Source organism: Aphelocoma coerulescens, chromosome 15 (assembly GCF_041296385.1).
Source record: "Aphelocoma coerulescens isolate FSJ_1873_10779 chromosome 15, UR_Acoe_1.0, whole genome shotgun sequence".
Lineage (NCBI taxonomy): Eukaryota > Metazoa > Chordata > Aves > Passeriformes > Corvidae > Aphelocoma > Aphelocoma coerulescens.
Genome location: NC_091029.1, coordinates 2,308,187 through 2,320,967, shown reverse-complemented (window position 1 = coordinate 2,320,967; position 12,781 = coordinate 2,308,187). Strand labels below are relative to the sequence as shown.

The following is a 12,781-nucleotide window of genomic DNA, read 5'->3' as shown; positions in this document are numbered from 1 at the left end:
GCCGGGAGGCGGCGGGCGGCGCAGCCGGTGGACGAGCGCGGCGCGTCCCTGTCCCGGCCCCGTCCCGTCCCCCGCCGCGCCCAGCGCTCCCTGCCGGCGGGGCCGCCCCGGGCGCTGCCGCGCGCACTCGGCTGCGTCCCCGCCGGGCTGGGCGGGGGGATCGGGCTTCGCTTCCCTTCCCCGGGAACGCCTGAGGGCGGGGGCGGCCGGGCGGGCAGGGCCAGGGCCGGTGGAGGGGAGGCGGCCGGGACACCCCGGTCTGGCTGATGCTGGCGCTGCCCCGCGCAGCACCGGGCTCCGGCAGGCTGGTAGCGGCGGTCGGGACTCAGGAGGGGCCCCCTGGGCTCCCTTCCCCTTCCCTCCCTCCGCGGCGGGCGGCGCTGGAGGATTTTCTCCCGCCGCGGCCCCCTCGCTGTCCCCCAGACATGGTAGGTCACCTCCAGCTGCAAGGGATGGACGAGAGCCTGAAGGAGAAGAGCCGGGAAGGCTTGCTGGACAGCCCGGACTCGGGGCTGCCCCCCAGCCCCAGCCCCCCCTTCTACTCCCTGTCGCCCGGTGAGGGCCGAGCAGGGGGCAGCGGCGGTGCGGAGCCCCCGGCCCCGGGCCACCGGCGAGAGGCCAAGGACGGCAAAGTGGTAAGAGCCAAACCCGGGCACCGGGCTCTGTTCCCTCCGGGTCCCGCGGGGGAAAGGCTGGCCGAGCCCCGGAGCGGGGGGCAGGCAGGAGGGCGCCTGTGACCGCTGCCCGGGCACCCCTGGGCTGAGTTCCCCCGCAGTGCCCCTCCGCCGGCCGAGGGCACTCCGGGCTGCCTGTGGCGGCTGCAGTCCGGTGTTGGCAGCTCCGCTGCTGTGCCAGGCAGGGCTTGGTCCAGTGCCGGGCAGGGTTTTTGGATACACGCACAGAGTGTTGGCAGTTTGGCTGGGTGAACCCTAATAACGGTGTGGGAGTGAGACCCAAGTCGAACCAGGCTCCCCTGCCCACCTTCGGAACAGAAAAGTGTAATTGCTTCTCAATGACACTGCTCTGCCTGGTAGGTGCAGGTTGGAGCTGCATCCATCCGGACCGAGGCAGGGTCTTCTGGCTCCCAGCCATCATTACGCCCTGGCATCCCACATCTGGTTTGTGAGGAGCGTGGAGCGACCTTTGCCGGAGCCCTGGCTGAAAGAAAGCCAAAAGTGCCCGTTAGCTGGGGCAGGGTAGGGATGTGTGTCCGGGGAGCTGGTGCGGGACAGACTCTGGGAAAGGCTGTGTGCCGCTGCCCTTTGCTGGAGCGGGGCTTTGTGGCATGAGCCTTGGTGAAAGATTTGTTCGCTGGCGGCTGAGCGGAGCCAGCGGTAGTGGTTTGTAAGCTCAGACAGCTGGCAGAGCACTGCAGCTTTCGGTCAGCCTGATGCAGTGCCAGTGAAGCGGTTGAATGTGGAGTAGGGTTTGGGTAGATTTATTATGACCATTATTCTGCTTTATTTGTTTATTTCTATCCCTGAGATATAAAACCTGTTTTAAAACACAACGTTCAGAGCATAAGCGGTGGTGGTGGAGGTTTTTAAAGGATGATTAAAGTTCTTCCCCAGGGCTCTTGAAAAAAATTTTAAACATGTATAAAAGATGTTTGTAGGTGTATTCGACGTGGTTAATTGGCATCTATATGGAATGAGAACTGCAGCACAAATTTTTCCATGAAAAAAAATTATCTACCTATGGTTTAGTGACTATTCAAAGACTTCTTTCCCATAGAGACATTTTGCAATGACTCCTCACACCCTCGTGCTCTTTCTCAAACTCTAAGGCTGTCTGGGCATATTATTGAAAACTACTTTTTACTCCTGAACATGCCAAAACCTTCCCCATGAACAATGACTCCTCACAGTGGAGAGGGTGTGAGGTGTTATTACAAAAGTCACATCTCAAACCTGCTAACGCCGCAGTTCCTAATAGGGAGCCTTACCTGCAGATGCCTGGGCGTGTGTGCCATGTCGATGGGAGTGTTTATGTACAAAGTTACCCACACACCTCTGATTTGGCAGGATCAGGCTGTTGCTGTGTGTCTGTATAATAAAATGGGGGAGGAAGGCGCGTGAAGGCTGCTGGACCAAAAAACAGCAGGGGTGGAGGTGTCTGCAAAACTCTGAAATGGGGGTATGACAGTCTCTATTCCAGCAATATGACAGTTGGCCACCACTCCACCCAATAAAGACCTTAGATATTGAAGAAGAAAGGGCATGAGAAAATTTATTTCAGCTCATGGGCTGTTAGGACTGAGAGTTTTAGTGCTTGACTCCTACAGGGAAAAAAGTTACTCCTGTGATCTGTATAAGGTAATACTAAGTTTTCCAATTATTTTGATCATCAATGAACATTTTAGACACTTCACAAAAGCTCACACTGTAGATGTTTCTAAATTTTGTATCACATTGCAAGGGCAGCCCTGGGCTCCTGCTTATAGTATGGGTTCCATACACTGGGGGTATTTCCATGCACTTAGCAGGTACAGAAGGTTGCAAGGGTCCAAATACTGAGACCAGTTGGACTGTATTATTTGGAGTGGTGCTGGGCTCTGCTCTTTAACTCTGTTTGGTCCACGGCAAAATAATGAAGTAAATAGGAATTTTCACTCTATTTGACTACAGAGAGTAACACTTCCTCTCATTTTCACTGTGCAAATACTGTACTTGCAGCTGTTATTAAAGCAGGAAAAATATGGAGAGCATTGCTTGCTTCATACTTCTAAATTGCAGTGTCTAATTAGCTTTAATTTTGCCGTTTAACAAGGGCTTGCAGATCTATGAGCAGTTATGCAACCCATGAATGTACTTCTGTTTAAGTCTTCTCCTCTGCTGTTCATCAGAGCATGCAGAATTGGCAAATCAATAATTGCAGCTATTTGCACACCAAGAAATGCTTTTTTTAATCGCCTGTTATATTAGTGTTTGTTTTGCTTATAAACGTGACAGAGCCAGGAACACAGCCTGCACTCTTTGTGTTGGAATACTATAAAACCATATATAAGCTCAGTCACCAGCAGCCAAAGTTCCAGTATGTACAGTTACAATAAATTGCTGTCAGGTGAAGGAAACAACATTCCAGATCTGAGTGAAGTATTTCATGCTATTCTTTGCTGCAGAGCTATCAAACCTCCAGTCTGACCCAGTTGTGTTCCTCTGCAGCCAGCTATTTTGCTCCAACCTCACAAATATGTTACAGAATTTTTCTGCTTTAGGGCAGCCCTTCTCATGCAGACTAAAAGGGGATTGCATGCCCTTATCGAAGACTTTCTTGTGTGTAAAATCTGTGCTCTCTCTGCTCTGTGTTATTAACTGTGACTCTGAAAAAGTAAACTCTCTGCTCTTTAATAAGCACAACTTTGTTTCAAAGACAATGCACCATTTATTCACATTTAACCAGCCAATTTGGGAACAGCTTTGGGATCCAAGAAAATATGAAAGGCAATTTAGGGCCAGAGTCATAAATACCACAAGTTCAACACCATTTAGGGACTTTTTTTTCACCCCCGCATTTTACTTGTAGTGCAGAATAAATTTGCTTTTATTTCTTCAAATAAAGTCCATGTAGGAAATTTGTCAAGTGTTTTGTGCTTAAGTGCAAATATCCTAAGGAAAATAGAAGGTGACTTTTACCTAGTTCTGCCTTTTAAATCTGAAACATTATTAAATTGATTCTTGTGACTTAGGTTACTGAATTCTCTAGGCTGTGCCTGTAAAGCTGGGCCAAAAGGAACAGAAGTACAACAAAATAAATCCCTAATAATATGCACAAAGAAGCAGTTGCTGCAAGCGTAGGGAATGAAATGACATCAAAGTACCCATATCTGCTTAGAGTTTTCCCTGTTATTCTTGCCCTGGGATGTAGATTTAGGCTACAAGAACTGCTTTTGGACTGTGCTGAAATATGAGCTTTGCATTCATCACACAACTCCTAATGGATATCAGGGGACATCAGGATCACATTCATCTGCAGAACTATCAATCCTACCTTCTTGAAGCAGCAGATTTTGTGTTCCTTCCCAACAGTGAAAGGAACTTTTGCCACTGCAGTGAGTTCCTTTTTCTTTGTAAGACTTAAGTATTTGTGCACTCAACCTGCCTCAGTGAGTACTGACTTCTGTGGGACTATATCCCCGTGAATCAGCTGTAGGGATGTAGGGAATTTCTGCTTACATTCAGGATGCAAGAATGGTTCAGAATCACTCGTGTGGTGGGAGGAGATTCCAGCTTCATCTCAAGTATGGAGAAGGAGACCTTGCCCCTTGGCACAGCCTTCACCGACAGCAAGTGTGTGCCAACACTGTTAGATTAGTGGCTCATAATAAAAAAAAAACCAAAAAACCCAGAACATCTCTTCCTGACATGCAGCATTTTGAAGACCCCTTCCGTCACAGAGCCAGCATCTCATCCTACACTGACAGTGCTCCAGGAATGGGATGATGTCTTGTAGGGACTGGGCGGGGAACGTGGCCATCAAAGGCTTTCCATATGTAACTTCCAGACCTGCCAACACCTACAGTGAAAGCACACATGAGAGGGAGGCCCAGCCCCCCGGCCTGAGCCAGCCTGCAGCCCGCACACGAGGCAGGGGATGTGACTCTCCAAGGCCGTGTGGGTCCCAGCAGCTCTGGGAAAGCCCCAGGCTGGTGCGGGGAGCGAGCCACCCATCTGGCACCACAGCAGGGTTTGCCTCAGAGCTTGTTGGCAGCCTGGCATCCTGACCCACTTCCAAGCTGCTCCCACGGGGCTGCATCCTGCAGGAATTCCCCCGGCAGGGGCCGGTGGTGGCTTCAGTTCCACCTTGTGTCCTCTCCTGGCAAAGGACAACCCCACCTGGCTGTTTCCTGTCCCTCAGCCCCATGCAGTTCTGGATATGCACCCCCTCCTCTTCCTTCTTGGTGAAGAACAGGGAATGGCTCTGGGCCTTACTTGATCTACCTCACCTGATCTGACAGATGTCCCTTTGGGGCAGATCAGGGAAACAGGCATCAGGATCTCATCATCTGCTCTGAAAAGTGTGGCTCTGATGAAAGACATTGAGGGTGATGTCTTCTAGCTGTTGAATTTCCATTGTGTCCCTGCGTAACCCTGTGGACAATAAGCAATGCAGCCCACATTTCCCACTTGAAATAAAAGAGGGAGATAAGCAGGAAGGATGTAATTCTTTGAAATAATAAAGCCCTGCTTTCTACCTGAGGTTTGCATTTACTGTTATCACCTCCCAATATAATCTCATCCGGCTCTAGTATAAATTACTCGTAATGTGCAATACTTGCAGATATTGGGAAAATAAATGGTCTGTTAAACAAATATTGCTTATCTTCTAGAGCGGAGAATGTAGATGTGTGTCAAATAACTCAGCCAGATCTTTCATTATAGCTGTAAATAACAGCTGAGTAAAGTGACATTTTCATGGACCTGACATGTTACCATAGTGGGAAAATGTGGTGAGAGATTTGCTTATGCCCTAGCTAAGTTAGGAGCTGGGAATTTGGGAAGCTATATCCTGTTTGTAGCGCTGACACTTGGAAAGCTGTTTCCCCTTACAGTCCCTAGAGGTCTAATGCCACATCTTAGTGCCTTCCTTATAATGACCATAGCAGAAGGAGTCGGTCAGTTCTGGTTCTTTGTGCTCTCTGGGGAAAGGTTTTGGGGGTTTATTTATTTCAAGTCACATTAATTTCCTTTCCTTTTTCTTGCTTTGCTGCCCAGAATTTGGCAGCTAAAGAACAGTCAATGCTGTCGTTGAGCTGTAGATTGAATTCCGTTCAGCAACCAATTTTATCTGTGTTTATCTATCTGCTACTTGCAAAAAGCAGAGTTTAGCTGCCCAGGCTGTTACATGCCTGAAAGGCATCGGAGTTAAGGCAGAGGGAAAAATGCAGCCAAACAAGAAAGCTCTTCAACTTTTTAATAATACTGTAACTCTTTGCTGGTTAAAACAAATTATGTACTGGAAAAGAAATAAAAATAATAGCACAATAACTGCTTAATATTCACCTTGGATCTATTTTGTAAACATGGGAGTCACTTTTTTGATCTCTCCAGTATCTTTCATTTTGTCTTCTCAACCTTCCTTGCCTACCAGACTCTTTCTGTCCTTGCATGAAGACGGCAGGGTTGTGGTGGCTTTTGTGGAGCTGCATCTGGTAAGTACCAGCACAGCTCCAGTTCCTGGGGACAGATGTATCAGGTCCCCACTGCAGCGTTCCAGCACAGCAGCCCTTGGATAGATAGACCTCGACTATGGATCACTTGTGGACAGCCTGGTCTGACGTGATGTGGGCTTCTCCTCCTCACCATCAGTGACCCCCAGGAGTGTGCAGCAACCTCTGCTCCCTGCCAGCCTATCCATAGAGCAGGATAATACAGAAACCTGCCTTATTTGTGGAGTGTCTGGAGATCACCAAGTGATTCCTGGAAACGAGCCAGGGATCATGATTTTCTCAAGGGAGCTCAGCAATCCAGTGCTCCTCTTCTTTCAGCCATTCCTGTGCAGAAGGAAAAATAATTGAGTCAGTATTTTTTTGACAGAACATTTTTGTTTTGTTTTCTTCCTTAAAGCAGATTGGAAGGAGTCAGTGTCAAACTCTTGCCAAAAAGCCAGCTTTTGACATGTGCCAAGCATATAACATTTCAGCCCCAAAGACAAATCTTTTGGAAAGCTCATATCCCCTGTTCCTTGCTTCCCAGCTCCAGGTGACTTGCAGGAGCCGACATTTCAGAACATCATTGGAGGGAAAACAAAATGTCACCTGAAGTGCCTTTCAGTGGCTGCCGTGTGAAACCTGTGGTTGCTGTTTTAATGACCCCTTCACGCCGTGCAAGCAAATCAGTTGCTGTTTGGTGAGCAGCCTGCAGAGTCTTTCAGATCTCTATTTTTAGGCTGTGCTTTGTAAGTTATTCACATCTTCCATGTGCAGACTTCCAGGTGACTTCAAGGTTTCTGACCTGCAGCAGCTCATGGTACTACTCGAAGAGAGGTCTGAGTCTGTAATGCTCTCGACAGGCAGTAGAAATCCTGGCTTTGGCCTGCCAGTGTCCGCAGTTCCAGCTTTCTAAACTAAGCCAAGCCTGCAGGTCTGAAGTTGGTGCTTATCTACAGCGTATGAAATGCCTTTTGCCACCCTTCCCTGCCCAGAGCAAGGTTAACTGTAACCCCAGTGGAAACAGTCTCATCATCGCCCCATCCAGAGCTAACCTGGAGAACACTTAATCCTGCTCTCACCAAGTTCAGCAGCAACTTTTTGACTCTGATTGATGTCAGTCGTGCATGCCAGCGCCTCCGTTTCTCTGTGCACACTGGTATTGTTTCTGCAGCGTGTTCTTGTTTCCTGTTCCCTGCTGTGGGACCTGTGCTTTCCACAGACGGGGATTGCCCACGCTCTGACCGAGCAGCACCCCCGGCGCTCAGCGGGCTGGGGAGGCTGTTCCCATACACACGCTGGGGGCCAGATGCCCCAGCAGCGTTCCTGCTAAGCCACAGGAAAGGCTTAGTCTCCCGCATGTTGGGGATGTTCAGAGCACACTTAGTGTCACCATTTGTTAGCAAGGAGTCTGAAGGCTTGTTTCCTGGAAGCCCTTCTTTGAAACTGCTTCTTTAAAGGAGGAGGGACACGTATCCCCAGCCTTATTTCCTTCATCAGTTCAAGCAATCTGCATCCCTCTGCAGGTGAACCCGCAAAGGGCAGCCTGCCTGCTGTTCACAAAGCTCACGAGCATGTGCAAATGGTGTTTGACTCCTGCATCCAACTGAACCTCTTCTTTTGTACAAAATGTCTTTAGAAAGAGTTCCGGCCATGTGCAGACTGTTACAAGCTGGATATTTGCACCCCTGTGAACCAAGGCTTCTCTGATGTAAACAATTCACATTTCAGAAGCAAAGAGCTTTATTTACAACCAGAAAGGCTGCCCTTGCCCTCCCCTGTCAAGAGTGTTGAAAGCAATCCAGGAATGAACTTTGCCTTTTGGCCAGTGTTTGGTAGGGAGGGTGAACATGTATATTTTTTTTTTCTTTCCCCCCCCCCCGACCTATGCAAATACTGTTCTGTTTTGACAATGGAACAGAAATATTCAATCAAAAAGAGGGGTTGGCCATTTTACTTTATAGTATGACTTTACACAGCAGTAAAGTGCAGGGGTATTTCAGTATGAAAAGAAGAAACAGCTTTGTGGCTTTGGGACACAGAATTGAGGGGCTTGGCAAATTCAGATGGGGCAGTGACATCTTTTGCCTTAGCCTGAGGCAGAAAGCCCAAACCAGTAGAGGAAAGCAGACCTCAGCTAGCCATCTACAGACCCTGCACAGAGGCTGCCAGCCATCTCCTTTAAAGAGATCCTGTGTCCCTGTGTGTCATAAATATCTGCTGACAGAAAAGTAGTGGCAGAGACTGAAACCTGCAGTGACATTTTTCCAGGAGGGCAGGATTAGGCTTAATTAGCTGCTGGGTTTGGTCCAGGCAGCAGACACAGGATCCCCATATGTGGGAACTGGTGTTTAGGAGCACTCCAGTATAGAGAAGTGGGATTACTCAGTTCTGTGGTGGGCAGAGGAGCCTAGGCTGGTCTGTGACAATTTGTCAGAGTAAGTAAGTTCACGGTGCAATTAGTCTTAAAAATCCAGTTTTCAGTGTCATGAATTGGAGCTGCTCCATTCATTATAAAATCCTGGCTTGCAACTGGCTTCCTACATTGCAGAGGCCACAAGGTGCCCCAGTGTCTCACCCCACCCTCAGTTTTATGGTTAACAAGAATGTCCTTTGGAGCACAAGAGCCATTTTTGGCACAGAGACTTCAGGAACAGCAAGTCTATCACTTCCTCTGCTGGATTGTTGCAAGGGATGCATGATTTTATGTACGTATTTGTGCATGTATCTATAAAAATATATATACATGTCTCACTTAAGTAGACCTACATCCTTTAAGTCAGCAGCCTTAGGCCCTATTTCTGTGTTAGGTCAGACATGGAGCACTTCTCCATGCTGACATATTCTGAGTATTTCTAAGACTTGTTAGTTCCTAGCCAGTAAAGGCAATATCAGGGCTAAAGAAAACTCAAAAACAACTGCTATTCCTATGAGAAACAAGAAAGGAAGAAGGAAAGGCAAGGCTAAATTTCAGCAAACAGATACTGAAGCATGGAGTGGCAGAGATGTGGGCACAGTCACATACCTGGGAGGTGAGCTGGGGCAGAGGGAGGTGTTGGTAGATGAGGACAGTCCAGGTGTTGTGTTAGGCTGCTCAGCTGCCAGCCACAGCACGTTATGAACTGTGCCAGCCCCATCTGGTGTGTCCCAACACTTGCTGTGCTCTCCTTCCTGCAGATGCCTTACCTGCTCCTGAACCCGTCCATGCCAGAGATAAGGCCTCGAATGTACCCTGTGTTTTTTGGAGAAAGCATTGAGGTCAACCCTGAGCCCATGCAGGAAATCAGGTACAGATGGGATTGGGTGGGTAGATGGGGATTTCTGTCTTTTTTCTGGTGCTTCTGCCAAGAATTAAAATGTGTTTACAAATGGGAGTCATGGTTATTTTGATGGAAAGGGAAGGACAGGTGGGAGGGTAGTTCCTGAATTAAAGACACTGACAGCAGCAGAGGCAGAGGGGGGGAGGCAAGAACTGGAGGGAGGTTTCAACAGAAGGCAGCTTTCCTTCCAAGGCCAGCTCAAATCCAAGGCTATGAGAGAAAACCATTACCATCTGTGGGCTTGATGGCCTCCACTAAGTAATCTGATGGTCTTCATACCGTTCCCAGATGACTCGTATCTTCAGAAGAAGCAACACCCTTCTAATTGGCACTTGCCGCAGAGAAACCAACATTAGACAGCCCACAGGGACTGAATGAGCTCCTCCTTGTGAGGAGATGGTCCCTCAAGCCAGTGATGGAGATGTTCTGCCCTCCTGTGGGGCTGGTGCTGTGGCCAATGGATAAATGTTGGTCTTTGCTCTTCTTTTACTCTTTTGCTGGTGTGGAATGTACCCTGCAAACAGCATGGAGCAGTTACACACACAGCTTGGGGCAGGGACAGTGGGAGGACTGTAAACCCAATTCCTACCCCCGTCAACCTATGCAAACTTCTCTCTCTGGAAATGTACCCCAGTAAATCTCTGCTGGCTGAGGAACTGCCAGCGGGCATGTTTTTATGGTGATTACATCGGAGTCTTGTTTTATGTGTGCTGAATGACTTGCTTACACCCTAGCTGTGCAAAATACATTACAGCAGCTCAGATTACACGCGGTGCACAATCAGTCAGCCCCCTTCTGGGTGGAGGTAATGACAAGCACACACCCAGCTTTTAATCTTTTTTACGTGGAGCTGCACATTCCTTGGCTGCTGATTGCTGGAGGAGCGTTTGGGGAGCGGGGAAAACCAGTGGAAATCCTGCTGTTCCCCATGGCTAAGGATTCTAGGAAAAGCCCTTTTTGTGGTCTGGTGTCCACACATCCCTTTTGGATGCGTGCAGAAAAAAGGCAGGGCAGTGACATCCTACCTTTTGTGGTTCTCCATCTGTTGGCAGTTCAGGTGGGCCAATTCCTTCGAGAGCAGTGGCTCGGGTGTTGGGCAGTCTTAACCCACAATATCCCTTTGCTTCTCCTGCTCGTTCAGCACTGCTTGGATTTTCTGTAGGCTCCAACAAGCAACCTCACCCCTCATCTCCCAGCATTCAGATTTTAGCTGGTTTGGGCATTTTTCTGCAATGATGGCAAGGTGGTATAAAGAAATAAGACAAACAGCCTTGACAGCTCAACAAGACCATCACAGGGTGTTTGTCTGCCTCCAGTGTAGCTCTCAGGGCTGAGCTGAGGCCCCAGTGAGACCCACAGAGAAAACCAGAGGAAGAAGAGCGTTGCTTGGAGCCTGTGCAACAAGGTGTTTTCTACCCTGGTACGACCACATTGCAGAAATGCTGAGATGGATTCACAGCAAGGTGGGGTTCCAACAAGATTCCCCAGCAGGACGGAGTCCTCTTGGCTTTGGGTTTTGGTATCTGCCCCAGTGTCTGTGCAGTAAGAGGTGGTAAATGCTGCCAGCTTTGAAGGGTTATAGAAGAGTCCTTGCCTGTCTTACCTCCTTTGCTGCCTGGGCTGTGCTTCTGACTCCTTGCTGTCCTCTGTAGGTGCAATTCCGAGGTGAAGTACGACTCGGAGAAGCGCTATCGGGATGACATCTTCTACGGCCCCATCCCCACCGTCACCACCTACAGCGAGACCATCATCGCTGCTCCCAATTGCACCTGGCGGAACTACAAGTCCCAGCTGACCTTCGAGCCCCGCCAGAAGCCGGTGAGGTTTCAGAGCACGACCATCATTTTTCCTAAGCGTGCCAAGAACATTTACCGGACCACCCTCAACTACAGCTTGGGTTGTGCCAAGCGCTGGTTTGCTTCCAGCGTGCAGCTGGAACTCTGCGAGGAAACCAACCCGTGCGGCTTGATGGCAACTGAATATTCATGGCTGGAGAAAGCAACGCCCTTGTCTCGGGCGAGGCTGAACTGGCTGGGAGGAGGTTTGCAGGGCACAGGATGGTTTTGATCAGTGAGGGGCTGGCTTGTATTTTGCGACGTTCCTGACGTTCATGATCTGGATTTTATTTTTGGGGTTTTTTTTCCCCCGAGCATATCTATTTTTGGCTTGTGTTTAGATGAAATCAAGATGACAAAGGACCCTGTTACCCATAGCAGAGCGATGCCTTATGAGCTCTGTAGGTCTCGTCTAGCACATAGGTGAGAGTCACTGTAAGCTTCAGAGCTATTTTGGTCTCTGCAAAGGGAAGACCAACTGCAGAGTCAGCGTCTGGTCGGCCCAGCACACACCAGGCCAGATCTCTTTTAGAGCTGAAATGCAGAGGAGGTGGTTATTTGTATCAGTACATCACAGCTTGCTCCAACAGCTCATCTGAGTGAGAGCTGCCGTATTACAGCACTGCAGCCACCCCACTTGCTGAGAGGAGTGGAGACTGTCACCCCAAGAAAAAGAGGATTTAAACAGGTCCCCCAGCTCTTGCTAGCAGCTGGATGTTTATATACCATAGGAAGACACAGCACAACCAGGAGATGGGAGAAGGGCCTGCCCCCATGCACAGACACATCTTCTGTGAGGCCAGCCAGGAGTAAGTGGGGGAGATTGAGGAAAATGAACAGCTGAAGGGCCGGTTTCTAAAAGTGACCGTGTGATTTAGGAGCCCAGTGCCCTTTTATCAAAAGTATTGTCAGATCAAGTGTGCCACGCTGTTCACTGCCTCTAGCACCCAATTTAAGGGATCTGTATGCTCTTGCAGACCTTCTGAGTTTCAGGATGTGGCTACATTACAGGGAGGAGTGTAGGGCAGGAAGATGCTCCCTGGCTTCAAAGAAACCAGGGCAGGGTTAACTCACCCTCCCAATAGTTTCCATATTTGTGGAAATATGGGCAGCTTTGCTTCCTGTGGAGGAGCAGCCAAACTTCCTCAGTGCAGAGCTTGAAGGATTGAAGAGCCCAAATCCATCCAGGTTTTCCTTAAGCAGCCAGGCTGTAGCACTAAAAACAGGTACTTTGCAAACAGCTGAGCTGTCTCTGCAAAAGGACCCAGAAACAGTGAGCAGGAGTCAGTGCAGGCACCCTAAGGTAATCCATCCCCCCCTCATGAATCCCATCTCCTGGTATATCTTCACTTTGGTATCTTGCTGAAAGTCTGCAAGAGCCTGGATTCCCACAAACATATAACTTTTGAAAATAGCATGGAATTGTCTCCAAAAATCTTACCAAGAATTCTTGCATGCTGCTCAGACTTAGAAATAAC

General features: G+C 49.0%; 1 protein-coding gene across 2 annotated transcripts; it reads left to right on the top strand.

Moving 5' to 3' along the window:
* Nucleotides 1-266: 266 nt before the first annotated feature.
* RFLNA (refilin A) lies at nucleotides 267-12,755 on the top strand. 2 transcript variants are annotated; one of them, XM_069030926.1, is made up of 3 exons: nucleotides 267-635; nucleotides 9,326-9,435; nucleotides 11,121-12,755. In XM_069030926.1, exons 1-3 carry the CDS (start codon nucleotides 267-269, stop codon nucleotides 11,533-11,535), a joined length of 894 nt encoding a protein of 297 aa, XP_068887027.1. In that variant the 3' UTR covers nucleotides 11,536-12,755. The 2 variants fall into 2 exon arrangements, with proteins under 2 accessions (XP_068887027.1, XP_068887028.1); XM_069030927.1 differs by having other exon boundaries at nucleotides 426-617.
* Nucleotides 12,756-12,781: the final 26 nt, after the last annotated feature.

Bases quoted from the DNA above. Each gene is read 5' to 3' on its own strand.
- RFLNA (XM_069030926.1), top strand. From the start codon at position 267: ATGCTGGCGCTGCCCCGCGCAGCACCGGGCTCCGGCAGGCTGGTAGCG. The intron at 636-9,325 runs GTAAGAGCCAAA...TCCTTCCTGCAG, and splicing joins AGGCCAAGGACGGCAAAGTG to ATGCCTTACCTGCTCCTGAA. The intron at 9,436-11,120 runs GTACAGATGGGA...TGTCCTCTGTAG, and splicing joins GAGCCCATGCAGGAAATCAG to GTGCAATTCCGAGGTGAAGT.